General features: G+C 36.6%; 1 protein-coding gene across 9 annotated transcripts in view; it reads left to right on the forward strand.

Annotated features, from left to right (window-relative positions):
* Window positions 1-24,982, forward strand: part of Znf638 (zinc finger protein 638) — a 138,390-nt gene that overhangs the window by 106,778 nt on the left and 6,630 nt on the right. For 7 of the 9 annotated variants that reach the window (XM_057773817.1, XM_057773825.1, XM_057773862.1 and 4 more), the window contains 11 exons: window positions 324-407; window positions 1,008-1,076; window positions 1,852-1,889; window positions 3,628-3,759; window positions 6,893-7,021; window positions 8,062-8,103; window positions 8,653-8,787; window positions 10,785-10,907; window positions 13,842-13,879; window positions 22,567-23,782; window positions 24,372-24,437. In XM_057773817.1, the coding sequence (XP_057629800.1) occupies window positions 324-407; window positions 1,008-1,076; window positions 1,852-1,889; window positions 3,628-3,759; window positions 6,893-7,021; window positions 8,062-8,103; window positions 8,653-8,787; window positions 10,785-10,907; window positions 13,842-13,879; window positions 22,567-23,782; window positions 24,372-24,437 (2,072 nt within the window). The remainder of the gene's footprint in view (window positions 1-323; window positions 408-1,007; window positions 1,077-1,851; window positions 1,890-3,627; window positions 3,760-6,892; window positions 7,022-8,061; window positions 8,104-8,652; window positions 8,788-10,784; window positions 10,908-13,841; window positions 13,880-22,566; window positions 23,783-24,371; window positions 24,438-24,982) is intronic. The other 2 variants (XM_057773845.1, XM_057773871.1) reach the window with 1 other exon arrangement.

A 24,982-nucleotide genomic window follows, 5' to 3' on the forward strand; every position in this document is an offset into this window, starting at 1 on the left:
TTGTACATTGAAAATAGCATGGCCCTATTAACAGTATCTTTTCTAATAGTTTAATTCGAAGGAACCTTAGTAGAAATGTCAAAATACATATTTTTAATTTTATATTTCAAATGAGAAATAAACTTGGGACTAATTTAAAGCCACAAAAATATGTCTCGACTTAGATTTGCTTTTAATATTACTTGTAAAAAATTGAAAATAAATAATACATGTAATAAATTGTTATTCAGATTAGGTTATTGGTTTCTGATATATTAATATAAAATATGCTAAACGAGTAGGCCCTTAATCTTAGAATAATGGTTTAATTCTACTTTTAAAAGCAAAATCTGGAAAGAAGTCTCTAGAAGCTAAAAAGTCTGGGATTATCAAAAACAAAGACTCCAATAAACTCGTGACTATACCAGGTAACAACATGCTCTCAGGGGGTTATTTTTTGGATCATCTTGATTTATATTTGAGATATAATTTGAAATTTTTCTTTAAAAGTTCCAAAGGGAGGCCTGGGAGATGTCTCAGTTGTTAAAAAGTTGTTGGGTATGCAAGCATGAAAATCTGTATTTGCCTCCCACTCGACCCACATAAAAGCCAGGCATAGCCCACACCTGTAATCCCAGTGCTGGGTTGGGTAATAAGGGGACAGACAACACAGGCAGATCCTGGAACTCACTAGTCAGCCAGCCTAGCTGAATGGATGAGCTCTAGAATCAGTGAGACCCTATCTCAAAAAAATAAGGTTTGATAACAATGAAGGTAAACACTAGATGTTGATCTCTGGCTTCCATATACACGACACAAGTGCACATGTACCTGCATGCATGCATGCATGCACATACAGAACCACATAGCCTAACAGGGAATATTTTGTTTCCCAAAGAGTGGTTTTACTTTGGTCAGCATGAGAGAACCTGAAGTAATGGTATTACTAGTTTAAATTCTAGTTCAGATTCATTAGTTTGATTATACTAGTATTTTCCTAGAAAATTAAAGTAGTCTGTTTTGTGCAGCAAACTCTGAAATCAAGACTAGTTCAAAAGACAAAGCCACTGGAAAGAATGCTGAAGAAACTACTTCAGGTAGGCCAGTAGAAATTGTATTTTGTGTTTTACATTTAAAGATGAAAGAAAGTATTTTTAAGAAAAGAAGTGTTTGTGCTTATATTATATGTTTGTATATGTGTTGATTTTACTAATACTAAGATCAAATTCCAGGTAAAATTAAATACATGACAATTCAGATTTACATTCTGTTTCTGTATCATCCTGAAGTTTTACTCTCGTAAGGAATAACCGAAATGTATTTTTTAAAAGCTGGACAACAAGGCTCTCTAAATCAACTGAGCAAAGCTCATATGGACTCACAGAGACTGAAGTAGCAAGCACAGAGTCTGCATGGGTCTGGACCATTTACTCTGTGTGTACATTATGGCTTTCAGTGTAGTGTTTTTTATGGGCCTCCTGAATGTGTGATCTAGTGGATCTTGGGCCTTTTCTTGGGCTCTTTTCCTTCTGTTGATTTGCCTTGTTTTAACTTCAATGTGATGTTTTTGTTTTATCTTGCTGTATTTTATTTTGTTATGTCTTGTTATCTCTTAGAAGTCTGTTCTTTTCTAATGAGAGACAGCAAGGGAGTAGATCTGGATGGGAGGTGAGGTGAGGAGGAACTATAAGGCATAGAAGGAGCGGAAACTGTAACCAGATATATTGTATGAGAAAAGAATCTATTTTCAAGAAAGGAGCAGAAGGCTGGTGTCACTTCTATACTGTTTCTTATTTATTATGGAATAAAGTAGAATCTTGAAGATCATATAAACTTTTAAAAATTGTGTTTTCATTATTTTTTTGTATTAAGGTACTTTGGAGACCTCAGAAAACGAACCAATGAACAAGGTCAGTTTTTGTATTTTAATTATATAAAATTCTCTTAAGCAACTGTATTCACTTTGTAGCATGGTAAAAATTCTTAGCCACTTTCAACTCTTTAGATATGATGTTGGTTTAAAAACTTGAATAAATCTGTATATTTATGAGATTGCTCTCCTCTGAGAGCATGGTAAGGCAAAATAGATTTGGGGTAGATAATACCTTTTTGGAACTAGAAGAAAGAACTAGAACCTAAGCACATTGGGAATTTATTTCACTGGAAGATTTTTGTTGAGACAGACTTTCTTTGTATCCCAGACTGAACTTGAATCTTGCAAGGAATGTCCTTGAACTTTAATTTCCCTGCTTCAACTTGTTTAGTGTGGGAACTACTGGAGCATTTTACCAAGCCCAGTTTACACATTGTTGGGGATAAACCCAGGGTTTTGAATATGCTTTGCAAACATTCCACCAACCAAGCTACATCCATAATTTTGAATAAATTTGTGCAATTTTTCTAGCCTTGAGAAAAGTAAGATAAGAGAATATTTTGATCACCAAGGCTTTTTTGTTTGTGCTACATTTTTGAAGAAACAAGTTGACCTTCTGATTTATGTAAAGGACATAAAATTTACTTACATGTTTAATAGTATGCTAAGATGTCATTCATCTAGATTATTGGTTAGAATTTCAGATTGCTCACATGCTATGCCTAAATTTATTTTTGTCTAATAATCCACTCATTAAGAAATCACTAAATAGTATGTTTTCCTTTAAGAACGGTATTTTAAACACTGGTATAGGGTCAGTGTAATACAGCATTCCAACAAAACTCTTTAGCAGGAGTCATCCACCAGTGCACCCTAGAAACCTGTGTGTTAGTCACTTATTTTTCAAAGCTGTGACTCTTAGCAAGTTTTCTTTTCTTTTTGTCACTAAAATCAAAATATGCCAAGTTTATCATAGAGGCTTTTTGAGTTTTACTAATATCCACAAAAGAAAAAGCTAGCAATAAAAGAATAAGTTTACAGAATAAGTTGATTGGGGCAAAATAAAGCAGAAAAGTACTTACTTATGGTATAAGGATTAAGGTAGTGAAATTAAAAATAAGAGTAATTATTGTTCAAGAAGATGAGAAGACACATTGCTTTGGATGTTAGATATACGCAATCCCATTGCAAGGCACAGTCTTAGTAATGGTATATGAAAGGAGGAGTTGTAGTCAGAGATATGAACGTCAGTTTTAAGATGCTCAACCAAAAGAAGACTGATAGATCTGGACTAGATGATAGATGTTGTATGACTGTAATTATTCTACTAATTTAAAATTGTAAGTTTGTATATTCTAAGGGTAACTTAGTTACTCTTCCATTGCTGTGAATGAGACATTATGACCAAGTCAGCTTATAAAATAAAGTGTTTAATTGGGGCCAAGCTTACAGTTTCAAAGGATTAGTCTGTGATTATCATGATGGGGAAAGTGGCAGTTTGCAGGCAGGCACAGCCCTGACCATAGGCAGAGAAAGTGATACTGGATCTGGGGTGAACCCCTCCAACAAGATCACACCTTCTCCAACAATCATTCTCAAACAGTTCTACTAACTGAGGATCAAACATTCCATTGTATAGGCCTATGGGGCCTTTCTCATTCAAACCACCACACAGGGTATTTAATTTGAGGTTCTAGAGTCTCCCGTTTTATCTGGTTTTTCTCAAGTAGTAAATACAGATTAAATGCTAATCACTTTCTTAATTTGTTTTAAAGGAAATGGAGGAAATGAGTGTGGTTTTTATTTCTAATTTGCCTAATAAAGGATATTCTACAGAAGAAATTTACAACTTGGCAAAACCATTTGGTAGTTTGAAGGATGTTTTAATTTTATTGTCTCATAAAAAGGTAAGAATTTATGATAACTTATTTATAAGCACGTTTTGGTAAAAATATTGAAATTTAAAAAATAGCAAAGATTTAAGGGGCTATCTTTAAACTTGGTTAAGCTAAGAGATTTTTTAAATCTTTATTATATGTTATTATTTTTGTTTTGTGTTTTTGAAACAGGTTTCACTCAAGCTAACTACAAACTCAAATTCATGATCCCGCTATCCCAACCTGGCTTTATAATTAGCCAACCAACCAGTGTCTATCTCTCTCATCCGTTCCTGTGGGAGAGGTGTTGGGAATTGAACTTAGAGCTAGGCACTTTACTGCTAAGCTATATCCCTAGCCCAGCTAAAGGATTTTTAAAATGAAAAAGCACAGATATCTTCTGTTTCAGCATTGTCCTAATTAAGAGAGAGAGAGAGAGAGTGTATGTGTATAAGATTTATTTATTCGGGAGTCTGGAGTGATAACTTAGCAATTAAGAATACTGGTTGCTCTTTAAGAGGACCCAGGTTTGATTGGATATCAAACCCACAAGACAGCTTACAACCATCTTTAACTACAGTCCTAGGGAATCTGATACCATCTTCTGATCTCCAAGGACACTGAAAGCACATGTCACACACATACACATGCAGGCAAAACACACATACACACAAATAGTAATTTAAATTTTTAAAAGATTTATTTTTATTTTATGCATGTATGGTTGTTGACATTTTTTGAGTCTAGAAAGTAGTTTATGACCCTTAAATATCATTGGCAAAATAACAGATTAATAATTACTAATAAAAGTCTGGAGAGATGGCTCAGTGGTTAAGATTATTTACTGTTCTTACAGAGCAGGGACTTAGGTTCAGCTATTCATTCTGTTCTACCTGTCTGTTCCCCAAAAATCAAATATCCTTTGCTAGGCCACATAGATTCCTGCAAGCATATGATGCATATAAAAACTCATGTAAGTGTGCATACATACACATAGATAAATAAAATCTGTTTTAAAGTATTGTTTTTTAAAACAGCTCAGCAGAATTTCTGGTTAATAAACAACTTGTGGGAGGTGCTATAATAACCTTACAGGAGGGGAGGTTTTTTTTTGGGGGGGGGGGAATGTAACCTAAAAGTACTCTTTGGGAGTGGGAAGTCTTATGACACGGCCAAGTTGACAGTCACTCAATTTTTAAGAATAGTGGGATACATGGAGCAGGATCATCAGCAAGTGTGCTTTCTGAACAAAGGAGAGTACAAGTTGAATTATGTGCAGTTTCAAATCAAGTATAATGGTTATATAGCTCTCCAAGTAGACTAGAGACTGAATTATACACACTTTTAAAAGAGACAGTGCACAGCATATGGTAATACAGCTTTTCTTTGTGTGTGTTTGTGTGTGTGTAATTCTATATCTTTATTTTTAGTGTATGAATGTTTTGCCAGCATGTATGTCTGTTTGCCACATGTGTGACTGGTCCCTGTGGAGGTCAGAAGAATGCATCAGATCCTCTGGAACAGGAGTTTACAGGAGTCTGTGAGCCACTGTATGGGTGCTGGGAATCAAACCTGGGTCCTCTGTAAGAGCAACCTGTACTCTTAAGAACTGAACCTTCTCTCTAGCCCCATAACACTTATTTTTAAATGTAGATTATTTGTAGTTTCAAGGAAGATAAAAATAGAAACTGCATTCTTTAACTTTAAAGTGTTTTGTATGATAATAGAGTAAAATTGGAAAACTTGAGCTTTTAAAAATTTCAAATTGATGAGTTCATATTGTAATACCAAAACATGTAATAAACACAGATTTTAATATGTATAAAATCAAAGTCAATAAACCAAGATTATATGCCCAGATTTGTTTAGTATTGAGTAAAATTATTAAATTCTTTGGAGATGTAATACTTCTAAAATTATATGGGTAAATACCAGACTCTGCTAATAGTGGTCTCCCCTTACCCATGAGAATTGCCTTTTCATGGGCCTAGTTGATGTTTGAAATTAGATGGTACTGAACCTTAGGTATTCTGTATTCTTCACATTTCATGCATATACAGTTTTATTGTCTCTTCCTTGATAATGAAGTGTTCCTATCATACACACACTGTAATTTTGGTAGTTTAAGGTATTAATGCAAAGTTGGCACAAATTTCTTTCCTCAGCTTTACAATCTCAAGGATTTGTGATTATTTCTTGCCATAATTCTTTTACCAAACTCAGCATATGATTATTTTTCTTTTTTTAATTTATATTTATTTATTTGTGTGTATATACACACATATACATACACACACATACATGAATTGCACATGCTACAGTATGAACATGCAAGTCAGATGGCTACTTGGAGGAGTAATTTTTCTACTTCCACCAGTGTTAGTCCCATAGATTGGCCCTTACCCACTGAGTACTCACACAGGCCTCATGTGTCGCCCCCCTCCCCCCAAGTCTCTGTTATGCTGATCACTTACTTCTGCCTTTTCACTTACAGGAAGCATCTGTAAAGGCCTTTTTTTTCTTTGTACTTATGATTGCTAATATCACTATTTATTTTACTTCGTGGCCATAATATAAAATAAAGGTTGCCTGAACATAGGTGCTGCATTTGACCAGTTGGTAACAAATTGTTGTTAACTGACTAATGGACATAAAGTATGGTGTGAACTCACTGGATAATGGGCTCATGGATGTCCCATACAGAGTAACTGGAAATACCATTATACCAGTAAGAATGACAAGTAATTTAAGTCTAAGAAATTATTTATTTAAATGTCTTATTAAATCTTTTTAAAAATTAACAAAACAGAATGTCTGCGAATGCTAATTACTCTTGTGGATGCAAAAATTAAGACATTTTCTGCATTGAATTTAATGTCTTATTGTAATTCTGGCATCTTAAGGTGGGAATAAAACTAGGTAGGGTCCAGAATAAGAGCCTGTGTCAAAAATAAATAAAATACATGTTCACTGTTGGTTTAGAATGCATTTTAGTTCTCTTAATATTGCCTATCCACCTAATTCTTCCTGTTATGTTAGTCTTAGCCTATGGATTTTGTTGTTTCTATGACTTCGGTTTTCTTACTAAGTCATTTGACTCTAAAGAGTCAAGTCTTTTCAGGAAGAATTAATATTTTTCATTTTATAATTTTTATTTTTAAAGGCATATATAGAAATAAACAAAAAATCTGCAGATTCTATGGTAAAATTTTACACTAGCTTCCCAGTATCCATGGATGGAAATCAGCTCTCTATAAGTATGGCTCCTGAGGATATGGACATAAAAGATGAGGTAAATAATAGGTTTAAACCACCATTTTTCCTTGCTCTTACTAAATCCTTAAGATCAAATTTATTGATTGATTGGTTGATTGATTGATTGTTAGCTCGTTTCCTTTTTTGGGTCACATACTGTTTTTAGACCACAAAATATTCTTTTCTTTTAGTGACCACTCAGCTCATGGTTTGAGAGGGAATCCTATTTGAAAACCAACAGTCAAAACAGAATACTGACAGTTGTCTTTAATTTTTCCTCCTAATTTGTCACGCTTGGTCACTTAGTAAAGATTGTCTATTTTAAATAATCAAGTTTCCTTTCTGTTTTTTGTCATTGTTTAATCTCTTAAAATAGCCCAAGTAATAGAGTAGCTAGCTCCTCATACACCCTCAGTTTTGTTTCCATCTAGTACTTCAACCACAAAATCATGAGACTAACTTGAAATTTGAATCTGTTCAAATTCAGCTGATGCAGAAACATGTTAGGGTCTGTATTACCTAAAAGGATACAGTATTATCTCATAAAAGCCAGGGGAAATGCAAATTTCCTTTTGCAAAATACAGAAGCCTTTTCCTGATAGTCACCCTAACTTTCTAGTATTAGTGGGGATTATTATACATGACAGTAGTATTAAAGAAAAAGTTTAAGAACCATAGTTCCATTAGATAAAGGCCAAGTTACTTTTCTTTATACAAAACCTTTTAAAGTGTCTTTTGCCAACTTTGCTATTCTTTTCTTGTGCCACTTTTGGTCTTTTTAATGATAGTAACAAATAACTACACTGTTTTTTTTGTTGTTGTTTTGTTTTGTTTTTTTGTCTACAGTGAACCTAGGGGAACATGAAGAATTAAGTTAGATAGATAGGGTGAGACTTAAATAACATCTTCAGGGAGAAGGGAGGAAATTTCTAAAGGAGTAGAATTTTACCTACCTGATTTTATGAAATACTGAATAATGCATATCTGTATAAGTCATTGCATAACAAATCATGACCAAATATTAGCATATAAATAAGACATCTTTCACCTTTTACTTTTGAATGTTTGGCTTTTTAGGAGGCTGTCTTTACAACCTTGATTCAAGAAAGTAACCCAAAGGTGCGTTTCATATTTAAATACTTTTGTTGATTTAATTGAAAAAAATTGTTTTATTTTTCTTTTACGAATTAAAACTGTGTTAGCAGTTTTAACACTTAATTGACTGAGTTTATCAGGTTGTTGCTCTTCTTGGTAAAAATGAGAAGGGTCTCATAGTCCTTGATATTTACTAATTTTTTTATGCACTGAAATGCATAGTTAGTAGCCATATAGGTGGTGTTCCATTTGAGAATTTTTTATAAACGTAGTAGAAATACAGGTCCCATTTTATTTTACTGTTTTATTCATTGCTCAGATGTAAAATTAAGACCTTACTATTGGGCTGGAAGGTCAGTTCAATGATAAAGAGCTTCTTTAGCACACATGAGGCTCAGGGTTCAATCCCCCACCCCTACCCCCTGTTATCGTCTATATAGTCCTTCTTATTCTTGGAAAAAGCATCACCTAGCCTCTGTAATATTAAATTACTGCTAATCAGTGATTTATGATTTGATACTTGTTCTTTTCTCCCCCACATTGTCTCAAAAAAATATAACCAACAAAATACAGGCAAATATTGATGAAATTTACGATCGATTTGTACATTTTGACAATGTACCTGAAGACGGACTTCAGTGTGTGCTATGTGTTGGGCATCAGTTTGGAACAGTGGATCGCTATGTGTTCATGAGTAACAAAAACAAGGTAATGAACCCTGTGTCCTTACAGTCTGAAACTTCTAATTTGGCTTTTGTGTTGAAACATCTATAAAATAAACATTATTCAACCAACCACTAAGCAGAAGTATAATAGACTTAAGACAATTACTTATGGACTGTGACCAAAAAAAAAAAGATGATCTCTCTCTTTAGCTTTTAAGAAGAAACAAGATTCGCAGAGAGAACAACGTAATATTGTGCAAAGAGCATTGTCTATGACCATGGCAAAGCTATTTAACCTTATAAAATGAAAGATATGCTATATATTTTTAATACCTCCTTCTAACTATAAAATACAGAATTAGATCTGTTTGTCAACTTTATTTTGTGGTTTGGCTTCTGTACGTAAAATTGTTGATGTGTGCCTTCTGTATTTAGTATGTATTTCTGTTATATGCCTATTAGTCTTCTTTTATGGAGACCAGATTGTGTAGCCCATGCTAATACTTAATTTTATTCACTATTACTTCTGTTTCCTGAGTTACTGGGGTTGCAGGTGACACTACTGTGCCTACTTGAAAAAATTAGATTTTGTCAATAGAATATTATGTATAAAGGCAGGACTGAGGACTTTGTATCAAAGTTACTTTGTTGTTACAAAATAATAATTTATTTCATAATTTATTGCAAGTTTGTAATGGTATAATGGTGACTGTAGCTGCCTTATAAGAAGTATATATAATTAACAACTAGCTCCTAATTTTCTTTGATATCTTTTCAACTAATAAATAGAGCCTGCCTGGCACTCTAGGTAAGATTCTACGTAGGATGGGAAGATAGAGCACGGGTGATACATAAGCATTTTAACTTTTCAAACTTTACATATTAGTCCCTTGTAGTTGCTTGGCTTGTTTGTTTGGTTGATTGGTTGGATTTTTAGGCTGGTTGGTTTTTGTGTGTATATGTTTTAATTTTTTGTGGATTTTGTGTGCTGCCATGAGTGTGTGTGTGTACACCAGAGGAGGATAGAAAAGGGTGTTGGATCCCCTGGAGCTAGAGTTATGAGTAAGTTATGAGCCATCTCTCCAGCCCTTTCACATTAGTTGACTGTTTTAAAGAAGAAAAGAGTTTTTAAATAACTTTTTTTTTTTTTGCCTAGCCTTTGTAACATATTCTTAAATTATAAATTTACCATTTTAACTTTAGGTGTCAGTTCAGTACCATTAAGCATATCTGCATTTGTAGAAGGAGCTGCGGGCCGCCTCCCGCTGCCCAGCTCCTGCACAGCTAGCTTTACCCAAAATAATTACACGGAAACTGTATTCATTTAAACACTCCTTGGCCCATTAGTTTCAGCCTATTATTGGCTAATTCTCACATCTTGCTTTAACCCATATTTAGTAATCTATGTAGCCCCACGAGGTGGTGGCTTACTGGGAAAGATCTTAACCTGTTTCCGTCTCAGAGAGGAGAGGCATTGCGTCTGCCTGAATCTGCTTTCTCCCAGCATTCTGTTCTGTCTACTCCGCCTACCTAATTTTCTGTCCTATCAAAGGGCCAAGGCAGTTTCTTTATTAACCAATGAAAGTAACACATAGACACATGATCCTCCTCCATCATGCATTGTGTAACAATCACTACTATCTAAATATGTAAATTTTTTTCCTGGCTTCTCAAACTGATACTTGTTCATTAAACAATAGCTTCTAAGCATCATACCCACCCACCTACCCAGCCCATTCAACTGCCACCTTATGTCTGTTTCTATAAATAACACTAGATTCCCTATAGAAGTTGAATTTTATTTTCTGTTTTGAAATTGGCTTATTTCACTTGTCATATGTTCTAGGTTCATACATGTAACATATCTGAATGTCTCTTTTTAACGATTGTGCCTAATATTTCTTGGAATGTAAGTGAGTAAATGGATGTTTGGGTCCCCGGTTTCAGTTCTGGGTATACAGTAAAAAGTAGAATTGCTAGATAACATCCTAATTCTATGTGTAAATTTTAAATTCATGCTTTCAAAAAATATTTTTAAAGGTGATTCTTCAGTTAGAAAGTCCTGAATCTGCTCTGTCAATGTACAATTTTCTGAAACAGTATCCACAAAGCATAGGAGACTATGTGTTGACCTGTACTTTATCTCCAAAGATGGACTCAGAAGTAAGTGGTTTTTTGTTTGTGTGTTTGTGTAATGTACTTGTGTGTTATTTTAGAAGATCAAGAGGATGAAGCAAGAGAGATGGTTTAGCAGTTAAGAGTATTGACTGTTCTTGCAGAGGACCTAGTTTTGGTTCTAGTACCCATGTGGTGGCTCACAACCATTTGTTCCAGGGATCTAGTGGCCGTTTTTGACCTACATGGGCACTAGGCACATGTGTGGTGCAAACACATACACTCAGCCAAAGCACTCGTGTTCATGAGTAAATGTAAGTTATATACATGAGTAAATAAGTAAATCAAGAAAAATCGGAAAGCATAAAGGACATTTTATAAAAACTCAGAAGATACGTTATAAATACAGTTTCAAGAATAGGCTCAGATAGTAGTCAGACTTCTGAATTTAGATATTTCTTTATATTGATTATTTTAAAAATTGTTTGACTTCTTACAGCTTTGAGATTATGAAAAACAGGGTACATGAGACAAATTGGTAATTTTGAAATATGTGACTTTATTCAGATACCAATGTGTAAAGAGACTTGGTATAAACCAGGCAATGGAGCCACATGCCTTTAATCCCAGCACTTAAGAGACAAAGGCAGGTGTATCTCTTTAGTTTTTGAGGCCAGCCTGGTATACACAGAAAGGGGCGAGGGAGAGAGAAAGAGTAGGGGTGGGAAGACTTACTTGGTATGTCTACTGTGATTATCTCTAGGAAACAAGGTGCTGTTTGTGATCCATTGTTGCTTCATGGAATGGAAACGTTTTTGTTTTTTCATTTTTTTATTTTAGTGTATTATATAAGAAAACAAATTTTACATATTCTTGCTTTACATAGTTGTGTAGTAGAATGTATGTAGAAAAACAATAAATATATCTTTAAAAGAAATCAAATTCAGATTTGTGTTTTTCTAATAGTTCCATTGTATTTCAGTAGCAGGGGTAAACAATTGGACCTTATATTTAGTATTCATGCTTTTTTGCTAATTTTTCCAAATTCTTGAACTAACTGTGGAAAGACGTGTGTGTGTGTGTGTGTGTGAGAGAGAGAGAGAGAGAGAGAGAGAGACACACACACATCAAGCAATAAAATATCAAATGGTAAAAGTGCTGTGAAAACAGATAAATCAAGATAAAAGGAATTACAAAGTCAGATACAGTGATGCTTGCAACAATTCCAACACTTAAAGAGTATCCTGAGTTCAAGGTTATCCTAAGCCACACAAAACTGTGCCTCAACCCACCCAACTCTTCAAAAAGACATACATGAATGGGGAATTGTGTACATTAAAATGGTAAGTTAAAACCTCCAGCAGATTAGCCATTTGGAAGACTTGAAGGAAATAGGAAAGCAAGCTATATGAATATATGAAGATATTCTACACAGAATGGCAAGCAAAGGCCTTAGGCATATATTCAGTCATTGAAGAATTTCTGGACCAGCAACCTAGCTCGGTAAAGGCACTTTACCCCCAAGCCTGACCACCTGAATTTACTTCCTGGGACACGTCCCATTGTAGGTTGTTCTCTTACATTGTTCCTATACCTCCACTCACATGCATACACAAACATGCAAAATTTTAAAAGGAAGAATTTCTAAGAGGCATCAGTGATCCTAGTTTGCAAATCATTCAGTGATTTTTTTTTTAATCTGAAAGCTATCATTTTTGATCTAATGTTTTTAATTAATTCTTTGAAAATTCTTAAAATGTGTTTTGATCACATTTACTTTTAGTTCCTCTTCTTCACATATTCCAGATTGACTACTACTTTCCCTGCAACCTTGTTCCTTTTTTAAAAAAAAAGAAAAAAATATTAGCTTTAATTGTTTTTGTTTTGTTTTGTTTTTCGAGACAGGGTTTCTCTGTGGCTTTGGAGCCTGTCCTGGAACTAGCTCTTGTAGACCAGGCTGGTCTCGAACTCACAGAGATCCACCTGCCTCTGCCTCCCGAGTGCTGGGATTAAAGGCGTGCGCCACCATCGCCCGGCTAGCTTTAATTTTTGAAATAACCCTTTAAGTCTTTTATTTTGATGTTCCATAACATTGCTTTTTGGCAGTGTTCAGATAATATTCAAAAGGATTATTGCTGTAGCATTTCTAGTGTGTATGTGTGTCTGTGTCTGTATCTGTGTCAGTGTAAAGGCCAGAGGTAGATGTAATCATTTCTCTACCTTCTTTTTTACACAGGTTTTCTCACTGAGCTAGAGATCACTGATTGAGTTAGACTGGCTGCCCAGCAAGACCCCCAAATCCTACTGTCTGTCCCCAGCACTGAGATTATTAGTATACTTCTGCTCCCAATTTTTTAAAAATGGATGCTGCGAGTCTGAACTCAATCTCTGTGCTTGCGCAATGAGCATGTATGAATTTAGCCATCTGCTCATACCCACTTCTGCATGTTTTAAGTAGGGGATATTTGAATTGTTTTCTCTGAAGTTGCCCAGGCTAGTCTTGAGTTCCTGAATTCACAGGATCCACCTGCTCTAGCCTCCAAGCAGCTGGGATTATAGACCTGCTATACCATGCACAACTTAATGAGATGGTTTATAAAAAGTTTTCCTTATAAATACAAGTCTTTAAAAGCTAATCTACAAGGAAGATGTGTATATCATGTTTATTGGTTTTATTCTAAGCAAAACATGTTGTTTTTAGGCTTTTAAAATACACAAACTTCCTTGTTTTTATAAATATCTCATTACTTAATATTCTTTGTAACCTAGCAGTAGTTTTTTTAATGAGAATTTTTTTTTTTCTGGAACGTAATAGTTATGTGGATACAGGAAACTAAAACTAACTCATTTTCTTTAAGAGGTAGCCCCCCCCATTTTGTTTTTACTTTTGTTAACTATATTTACCTGAAAATATTGAGTTAGTGGATTCAGTAGTGAAAATTCACTAGAATAACCTCTAATGAAATGTGAATTATATTGTAGGCTCAAATGGAGAGTGATCCAGAACTGGGAAAAGAAAGGTATGTTGCTTTTAGTTCTTTTCTTCCGTTTTTGTGTATTGTTTAGGTATATCTGATTTTTGAAGTAACTTTTCTCATATACAGAAAGTTCCCATCCTGTTGGGCCAAAATTATCTCAGGGCCTGTACCTCAAGGCCTGTAGGACAGAAAAAAGCCTGGTTCAAGTTCAGGACCTATACTTGGAGGCCTGTAGGACAGAGAAAAGCCTGGCTCGAGTTTGAGTAATGATGAGACAGCAAAACCTAGGTAGACGCCCCTCCAATTATAAGGAGGATTTGGGTGCCTCTCATTTGTTAGAGGTACCCCCACATCACAGGATGTCACTTAACATATATAAGCTGACACAGTAACAAACTGAGTTCCTCCTGCTTTGAATCGACTCCCTGTTGCTTCTGATTGTCCTGCTTCATGGGGCTGCAGACCAGGCGAATAGCATGCTCACCTTTCCCTGGGGAATAAGAAGGCTCAGGAAGCCTAGCAACTGGCACCCAACATGGGGCAACTGGTCCCAGGGCAAAGCAGTCTTCAAGGTGAGTGGGACCCCACGATGGATAACGCAACTTCAGGGAGGAGACTGGCGAGGAGAAGCAGGAAAAGGTTGAAGATCGGGAGAGGTCTGAAGAATCCAAAAGTAACCAATTAATCAAAAGAACGGGAGAAAAGGAGATAGACGAGTAAAGATCAAAAATGGGCACAGTTTACTGACGAGCCATTCCAGGAGGAAGGAACACAGCAGGCAGAGGCAAAGACAAAAAAAAGAAAGTAGATATTGCCTGTGACAAGGAGTAGCCGCCTCCTTATGCCCCAGCCACCTTGGAGAGGATAAAATGGGAGAGGGGAACGGGACAAATAAGGGGCTCCATCCTTGCCAGGAGGAAATGAATATACCAGTCTCTTGCAGGAACGTTGGGGGTGGGGGGGGGGCCTCCTGGTGATACTTACGCCCAGGTCTATAAGGCTAAGGTTTACAGACCCCAAGCCTTCCTGGCCGATGTTGCCCCCGACCCTAATCGCCCCCTAGTCTGGTGTTTTTGGGAATCTAATGACCTGAAAGAATTGAGGAAGGCAGTGGCCGATTATGGCCCCAATTCCCCTTGGGCTATAACCCTCCTTCAGGAGGTAGCCTACCATCCTTTTTGTCCCCAAGGACTGGTATCTAGCTAAGGCCACCTTGTGGGGGGACCCCGATTAGTTAAATGGACAGCCTTCTTTAAGGAGGCCTGTCACAAAGGGCAGAGTTCAATAAGCGGCCGACCCCCCAATTCCCATCACTTATTTGGTGATAACTGGAACGGGGGAAGGCTTTTCCTCTGGGGTCCAATAAGCCGGAATTGTGGTTCTGTTGGGACCAAGTTAGACAAGCAGGCCTGGAGGCTTGGGCATCACTAGAGGAGGGACCCACTGAATCACCTATTGCTGGCATGATGGAAAAACTGACAGAGCTGCTTCTAGACTTTATTGAGAGGAAATTGCCCCCCGATGGGCTTAGAGACCAATTTACTATGCTCCTAGTCTAGGAAGGTATGAACCAAGATACTAGGATGGATTGTGCTTGCATTAGGGAAGGGTCCGTGAGTCAATGGGTCGTGGCATCGCAGAATGTTGAGACCCAGTCACATACCAATCAGACTCATGTGGCGGCCCTTCAGACCCAGATCCAAACTCTAGCCTCTTCTATTACTCGAGGGAAACATCTAGGAAATATTTCTTATGTGGTCAACTGGGGCATTCTAAGAGGGATTGCCTACAAAAGGGCAATAAGACCTAGGTGTGGAAGCGACCCCCTCTGTCTCTCTGCCCTAGCTGCCACAAGGGGTACCATTGGGGATCAGAATGCTGCTCCAAATTTGGTATAAATGGGAAACCCATCACAAATCAACCTTTAAACTGGATGGGGCGGGGGGGTGCCTTCCAGCCCCCTTAACCTAAGGAAGGAAAGATGCACCTTCAGTTAACTGGGCATTCCAATGGTAGAGGGGTTCTGACCCAGTATGACTATGATCATTGGGAGACAAAGATTTCAATGCCTGAAAGACACAGGAGATGACAGGACGGTACCTCAGAAAGGAAAAGGTTCCTACCAGCTGGGATCTCATAACCAGGCCATCTATCATGGGGGTTGGGAGAAGGTCTATATCCCAAGAAATGGCCAGTTCCATAACTTGGGTGGGGCCGGACAGAGACAAAGGAAAATTTAGGCCTCTGATCTTTCTAGAGTTATCTGTGGACCTTCTGGGACAAGATTTGTTAGGCAAATGGATGTTGTTATTACCACTGACCACCTAGCCTTTTATGATAAAACTGAGCAAGGTGCCATCAGGCAGACCCCTGACACCTGGATTCACCCCCAAAAGTAGAGGCCAGTGTCCCCAGGGTTCCCCCCATTAGGTGAATACCTGGTAAGCTGGTATGGGTAGAGCAGTGGCCATTACCTGAACTTAAGATGCTCAAGGAAATCACCAGAAAATCTGCTTAGAGAAGGATGGATAAGGCCCTTGATGAGCCCTTGGAACAGTCCTGTGTTTGTGATATGTAAACCTAATGGGACCTGAAGAATGCTACAGGACCTATGAACAATTAATTCCCATATGGAGCTAGTAGGGCCCCCTTTTAGGGGCTTACTTTGGGTCCCAACAATCCCCTCCCAGTTTCACCTCACTGTAATTGATCTAAAGGACTGCTTCTTCTCAATTCCTTTTCATGCGGAGGATTGTGAAAAGTTCGCCTTTTCCATTCCTACAGTTAACTCCTCTCAACCTGATGAGAGATACAAATGGACTATTCTCCCACAGGGGATGGCCAATAGTCTGGCCTTTTGCCAACAATATTTGTATAGTATCCTCTCTTCTTATTTTGACAAAGATAATACCCTCTTATATGTTTATATGGATGATCTAATAATTGGGCATTTGCCCTACAAGAGGTCCCAGAACCCTGCAACCTCTATTCAGACAGCTCTTACGTGGTGAACCTACTGCCACACTTACCCTATGCCTATAAATCAAAAAGGGGGAGAAGTCTCCCCCCATCTACAACTGCAGAAGGCTTTATTAACCATCAATATTTTAAATTTTCAAAAATCAGGTGAACAAAATAGATTCCAGAAACACTGGGGATCCCTACCAACGAGGCCCTGCCTAAAGGTTAGGTGGAAGGATCCTCTCACTACCCAATGGAGGGGCCCAGATCCCTTGTTGACACAGTGCTGAGGATATGAATGTTTCTTCCCAAACAGAGGGGAAACGCCTATATGGCTGCCCGCTTGTAACTTAAAATTCCTGCCTCAGGACAACAGGGAAGACCAAGATGACCAATAAAGAAAGAAAGAGATTATGGTGGACAGCCCTTAAATTCAAACATAAGAAAAGAAAAATAACCACTGCCCAAGGTGAGATTAACCCTTGAGGAGAGTGGGGACCAAGGTCCAAGAAGCAAGCCCCCACCAACCACCGAAGGTGTTGTGGGTCTTGTCGAGTGCTGGCACAGGAGGGATCCTAAACCAGACTTCTTAGATGACAACACCCTGAACATGGTGATCTGACCTGATGTTTGACTTATGTGATTTAGCGCATGGTAGCTGGGTTGTGGGAGTCTGGATTCAGGGGATCAAAGGGAGACCTGAATGCAGAAGCTTTCAGGGATTCGCCCTACCCCAGGCATCTAACCCTAATGAGCCTGGGTGTTCTCACGTCCTTAGGAGACATGCTCTCCTGCAAATACCCTTTTATGTATGCCCAGGAAGCAACCAGACTGCCTCAACTATGTGGGGCACCTCATGATTACTATTGTTCTTCCTGGTTATGTGAGTAGACTGACTGGACAATTAGAAAAGACAGAGACTGCATTATGTTATTTACAAAAGTATTTATTCCTTAGCAAGGGTAACCTTACAAAATAGGAAAGGCTTGCTGTTTATGGAACAGGGGAGGAATTTGCAGAGCACTTGGGGAAGAATGTTGCTTCTCTGCTGACCATTTGGGGATAGTCACAAGAATCCTAGATGAGTCAAGAAAAGATAGTGATTCATTCATAGGACCCCCTATGAGACCTGGTTTGTTTTCTAAAAGCTGAAGCAAACATTCCAAAAACAGATACAACGGGTACATGGCCCTTCAAGTACATTATGGTAGACTCTATACATCTCATCCCAAGGATGAACTCTCAGTTTGAGGTTGTCCAGGCTGAAACTCCGCATAGGGGTGTCCCTGAGGCATACTCTCTCCTCGGTGGGCTATTCTGGCTTGGTGACCTGGGTGGAGGGTTGAATATAAAGCAAAATGGGGAGCTATTGGGCCAAATTATCTCAGGGCCTGTACCTCGAGGCCTGTAGGGCAGAGAAAAGCCTGGCTCAAGTTTGAGCGAGGATCAGACAACAAAACTAGGTAGACGCCCCTCCAATCAGAGGGAGGATTTGGGTGCCTCTCATTTGCTAGAGGTACCCCCACATCACAGGATGTCACTTAACATATATAAGCTGACACAGTAACAAACTGAGTTCCTCCTGCTTTGAATCGACTCCCTATTGCTTCTGATTGTCTGGGCTGGGAATGGGCATCCTGGGTTGTGGCCTGCAGAAAGGGCAGATTGCTCTCACTTTTCCCTGGGAAATGAGGCTCGGGAAGCCTAGCACCATCATACTTGTTCCTTTTGTTTATGTGTAAAGTTGTTGTCATCTTACTTTTGGGTTCTGTTTGGCCTTAGGGTTTGTTTTGGTTGGTAGCTATATTTAATCTCATTCATGTATTTATTGACTATTTAGAGAAAGTACATGTATAAGTTTGAATTACATACAGAATTGTCGCTTCTTTATGCTTGGTAAACACCCTGGAGCAGTTTAATCCATGATAAACGTGACGTGCTCTTTGCTAGCGTGTTGTGTATCAAAATAGTAAAATGCAGTTTACATACTCTTAAATTTTCATTAACTTAAAAGTATAATTTTCAATGTATTTTTTAAATAGTTGGTACAGTTTTAGAACATTTAAAGTATGGAATGGGAACATTTGTCCAAAAAAAAAAAAAAAAAGTACTATTTTGTGTCTACTATGAAAACTTAATTTTTAGAGTCTCTTCAAACTACTGACTCACAGATTTGTTTTAACCATGGTGTTTACTATCGATTACTATTATTTATTAGTCTATGTTTTAAGGTCATCTGCATTTGAAATAGCAATTTGAAAATGTTTAAATAAAAAGGTATTTATTTGATTCACAAACTTTTATGGATTTTCTTATTAACTAGCATTTTGTAAAATCAGACTATCCTAGATTGTTAAAAGATCATGAGCATATTAAAATACATTGGTAACTCATAAGCAACATTTCTGGGTTGCTGTGTATGTCAGTCCATGCTTTTAAAAAAAGTTCATCTTTCTCTCTTTTGTTTGTTGGTTTGTTTATTTGTTTTTTGAGACAGTTTTTCTCAATAGCTATGGAGCCAATCCTGGAACTAGCTCTGTAGACCAGGCTGGTGTTGAACTCAGAGACCTGCCTCCCAGGGCTAGGATTAAAGGTGTGCACCGCCACCGCCTACCTTATGGCTCAACTGTTAAAGGCTAGGCTCACAACCAAAAATTTAAAAGTTTATTTTTAAACCAATAGTATTCACTTGCAAGTCCACAGAGAGCTTAATAAATAACAATGTCACATGTAGGTCCTATGGACAGACCTACAGTTTTCTCTATTGGGCACAAGAAATAGATTTCCCACAAAATTCGTTTGTGTATTCTATTTTATAAGATTTTATCAGAAACAATGTTTGTTGTCTATTTTGTTTTTCTTCTTTTCAAGACTTAAAATATTAACATGTTAACAGATAGTTTCTAGTCTTGTTAAATTGATTTTTTTTTAATTTCTTCCAATTTTTGCTCTCACTTTTTTCTGACTTGTATTACAGAGAAAAAATAAGAATAAAATTATGTGGGATATAATCAGAGTATACAACATTACTTTTAGAGTAAACTTACACCAAAAAAAAAAAAAATGGTGGTCGTGTTTGTTTTGCTTTAAAAACAACAACAATAAAAAACCAAAAATTTTGTTGAGTTTTTTTAAAAATGTGTTTGCCAGTTCATCTTGAAGTGTGATTCTTTTGTTTCTAATTAATGTAAATTCTAATTGTAGATTCCTTAGAGGAGATTTCACATTATAGTTTAGTAATAACTTATTATCCTTCATTCTCCTCATGCATATCCTATCTATGTGCAATTTGATTAAGACTTTAAATAAGGATGCTAGATGAAATTTCCCTTATTCATTAATATTGATAAATACCTGGTGGAATTCTCAAATAAATATTAAATTTTGGTATTGTTAAATCTCATCCTAAAATGTCTTGAGATGTATGTGTGTTATGGTGTCATCCTTTATGCTCATGCCTAACTTCTATTGTATGCCTTTTGTGAAATTCTCAATTGGTCTGATTGGGAGTAGAATATTAGATACCTGTGTACTTTCTGGAATTGTTTGTGTGTTGTTTATCAGAATGTAACTGTTTTCTTTTAATCTCTTAAAAAGCAAAACAAAAATTGCCGTTTTATTTATGGTATTAGTGTCATTTAATTGAACTGTCAGCGGCATTCCAAACTAAATCAACTTTGAAACTTTCCTTCATTCTAGCCAATAAACAGATAGTTATTTTAAAACAATTTCTATAGAAAAAAATACTATAATTCTTAAAGACTGGTACACAGTGAGGCTGGAAAGGTGGCTCAGCAGTTAAGAGTACTTGCTGTTCTTGCAGAAAAGAACCCAGGTTTGATTACCAACACCCACATGGAGGCTCACAACTGCCTGTGGTTCCCGCTCCAGGGGCCCAGTGCTGTTTGTCCTCTGGCCTTCGCGGTCCTCTTGCACTAACATAATGCACATAAACTCGGCACGGGTGTGTGCACATACATACACACAAATTAACAATAAATGTGTAAAATAATTGTACAGAGTATGAAATTGAACCATCTTTACAAAGAGGCCTGTGTTCTGTTTCAAATGTAGAGCTGCAATCGTTACTCTTTGGCTGAATGATAATAAGTGTTTATAAATTTTAAATGTGGTAATGAGAAAGTCTTGTAACATCTTTCAGATGAGATTAAAAAAATCTTTGTGTTTGTTCAGCCTCATAAATGTTTCTGTGTAGTTCACTTTATCAATTTTTAGGATTAATATGTAACTCCGTAATGAAGCAGGAGTTCGAGTTTATTCTTTATTATTCATATGAATCTTATAATTTCAAAAGTTTGTATTTTGAGAAATATCCATGTAACTATGAATGTCATGGTTATTTCTTTGTCCTATTGTTCCTGACCACAGATTCTACTTTAGTTCCAAGAATTTGGGACACCTAATATGAGCCCCTAGAATCTTCAGTGTTAGAGATGTTAATTTTAAATAGAAGTATTTCAATATACTGCGTATTTTACACAGAAATTAGAATGTATTATTATTAGGATCTATGATTCCTTGGTGTTTATAAATTTCTCATCATTTGCAGTTATTCTTCTGGGAGAACCAGTTTATTTAATGAAATGACTAGACCCCGGTGGGGCGCAGTTAGCACCTTTTCCAAATCTTTGAAATAAAAGTAACATCTCAGGACAGAGCTAGACATTATCTGGTATTGTGAACTAAAGCATATGTGGCCATCCTCTGAGAAGCATGTCAGAGATGACAGTTTATCCTTTCCTTTATTGGAAGTAAGAAAACGAGGTAATATTGTTACGATGTGTTAATGTGATATGATCACTTTCTAGTGTCTCTAGTCCGCTGCTAGTAACAAAAGTATGGGAATGTATTTTTAGACTGTGTTAGACATAGTCTTCAGAAAAACTCTTTTCTTACAACTTTTGATGTGCAATGTTAATTTAAAATAGTTTATTTTGGTTCTGCTTCTGTGAACGTTATTGAATTATAAAATTATATACTTTTGTGGGTTTGGGAAGACCATGACATAAAATAATTAATGCCCATTCATTTTCTCCATTTCTTCTGAATAATCAAAATATTATATAATAAATGAGTGGTCAGTTTATGGGTAGTTAGATTGTATGTTCATGTTAAGGTGGTTCTAACAGTTTTGCTTATGGTTGTAAATCTCCAAAAGCTATGGAGGTCCTTCTAAAGAAAAGTTTCCTTGAAGTATTATCATTCATAAGTACATTTTTTTTGAAAATTAAAAGTAGGTCTTTTATACCCAAAAAGGAAGCAAAATTGTTAAATGACATTATCCTCCATAGCAATCCCAATTTTCTTTTTATGAAAATTCATCTGTACATTTTTAAATTTCCATGAAAGGATCACTAGCTTTATTGTAGAACTGTGCACATTTTGTGTCATGATTACAGAGCCTAATAATAATTTGAGATCTTTTTGTTCAGCCTTTTCAAGTCTGAACTTGAAACGAGTGAAAAAACACTTAATTTGCACAAGTAAAAGGAAGATATCAACACTCCTAATTTTGTTATTACTTCTTTTGAATTAAAAAGATGGATGATCTCTTAGATCTTTCACCTTCTGATTTCCATCAGAACATCTTAGCCAGTTTAATGTTGATTGGCTGGATTTCCCAGTGCTTAGTATTTGTGCATCAGAAAACCTTTACAGTTGGCATCAACAGGATTATTTACAATGGTTGAATTCTCATCATAGTTTGATTTTTGTTTGTTTTTGTGTTCTTTTTGTTTGTTTTTAAGTACTTTTAGCCCTGACTTGAAAAACAGTCCTGTTGATGAAAGTGAGGTACAAACAGCAGCCGATAGTCCCTCTGTTAAACCTAGTGAGATTGAAGAAGAAACTACTTGCAATATTGAAACAGAAACTTCAGTGCAGCAGGAAGAACTTGGTAAGGAAGAACCCAAACAAGCCTTGTATGAGTCTGACTTTGCAATTGAAACACTGGACCTGGAAGCTCAAGGAGCAGAGGTCAGCATAGAAATTCCTCTTGTAGCATCCACTCCAGCTAAAACTGAGTTATTCAGCGAAAATATGGAGGAATCTGCCTTAAATCAGCAGATGCACACCAGTGACTTTGTGAAGGAAGAGACAGAAGTTACAAACTCTGAAACAGAATTATCAATATCTGACAGTGTCTTAGAAGAAAAGAAAATCAAGGGAATTCTAGAAGATTCTCCATCTGAAGCAGATAAATCATTTTCTGGAATTGCACGACCCACAGTAGAAGCCATAGCTGAAGTGGGCAAACATGAAACTGTTTCAGAAGTACTGCCATCTGCTTGTGTTGTGACCCAAGAACCAGAAAGTTACATTGAGGATGAGAAGGTTGTGAGCAAAAAGGATACTTCTGAAAAAATTAGCATGGATGACAAGGAGGAAAATGAATTCAATACTAAGGAAACCAGAATGGATTTACAAGTAGAAACAGAGAAAACTGAGAAGAATGAAGCTGACACGTTTGTAGAAAAATTGGAGAAGATTATAGCAGCAATAAGAGAAAAGCCAGTAGAAAGTGCTGTAATCAAGGCAGACCAAAATAAAGGCGTGGGTGAGAGCAGTAATCCTGATGAAACTGGTAAAACTAGTGTTCCGACTGTATCAAATGTATGTAATAGTAAAACAAGCATCAAGGCTGCTGTGGTGTCTTCCACTAAAGCAAAAAATACAACTTCAAAAACTGAAAGTCAGAAAATTTTTCCAAAACCTGTGCTTAGAGATCAAATAATTGCTGAAAAGAAAGTTTCAGCCAAAGAATTTGGTTTGCTTAAAAATACCAGATCAGACTTGACAGAAAGCAACAGTAAATCCAAACCCACTCAGAGTGGTGTTAGCAGAGGAAGGATCGCAGCCCTTCAGTGCAAGGATTCTAAACTGGATTACAAGGACATAGCAAAACAGTCTCAGGAAACAGAGACCAAACCTCCCTCCATGAAACGGGATGACAGCAACAATAAGGTGAGGAGAGTAGAAGAATGACTCTTGTGTCTTTGAAGTTCGTGGTTCTCCTGCTATAGCTGTGAAGTAGGAAGTGTAGTTTTGGCTCATAGTTTCATCTCTTCACTCTAGTCCCAAGCTCCTGTTTCCCTTTCTGAAACAATTCCATTGATTTAAGCTGGTAGACATTTGGAGTGTTGAGCTCAAAGTTCCCATTTATTCACATGCTTGGAAAGAAAGTCTTACTTGGTCACAAATGTAGCTGAACTAAAATTTGGTCAGAAATATAACTGATTTAAAGGAAAGGTCTGTAGTGGCTCCTAGCATGATGATTTGGCATTCTCATTCCTCTAAAATTGAAGCTTTATCAGTTCACTGAGCACATACTTAGACATTGTGGGCAAAGACTTCGGAAACTGATTTTAGCTCTAACTTTTGGAGACTGACTGTGCCTATACCATTAAATATTTATTGACTTAGTTTTATATACTTGCTAAGTATTTGCATAATTGACCATATTTGGATATTTGCTGATTATCTTTTCTCTTTTTTAAAGAACATTAATAATCTGGGTATAAACTCTGTTTTTCTGTATTTCTTAATATTTTAGGCATTGGCTTTGCAGAACACTAAGAATTCTAAAAGTACTACTGGTAGAAGTTCCAAATCGAAAGAGGTAAAAGGAAAATATCCACATTCTCTATATCAGTCCTTCCATAGCAATGCCCACCTATCTTACATACTTGCGCTTATCTTTTCATAGTTAACGTGGAAGTTGAGAGTGAAACATACAGGGCATAGGATAAGGAGTGAAGTGCTTCTTGTTGTATTCTGGTGTTGTCACTGTAGTAGACTAAATAGTTTTCTTGCTGTGTGTACAAGTAGTGGGTCATTGATAGCATACAAAATCCAGAAACTTACTGGAAATTTATTTACTATGGTACCAGTTTTAAAATGATTTTTTTCAAAACAGCTATATTAGCTATTAAGTTTTAGTAATCTTTTCAGATAATTTTATTAATATAAAACTTTCAAACTTTCATAGCATTCTATAAGTTAAAATACATATTATATATAAGCTGATTGATATGGCTAATTATTTACCTTTTTGTTTGAGGTGCTTTTAGAAGTCTAGTAAGTAAACACTTGCTTGATACTTAACGTATGGAATAGTAGATTCTTTGTATGTCAGTGTTTTGACAAGTGCTTTAAATGTAGTTT

This window comes from Chionomys nivalis, chromosome 1 (genome assembly GCF_950005125.1).
Source record: "Chionomys nivalis chromosome 1, mChiNiv1.1, whole genome shotgun sequence".
NCBI classification, from domain to species: domain Eukaryota; kingdom Metazoa; phylum Chordata; class Mammalia; order Rodentia; family Cricetidae; genus Chionomys; species Chionomys nivalis.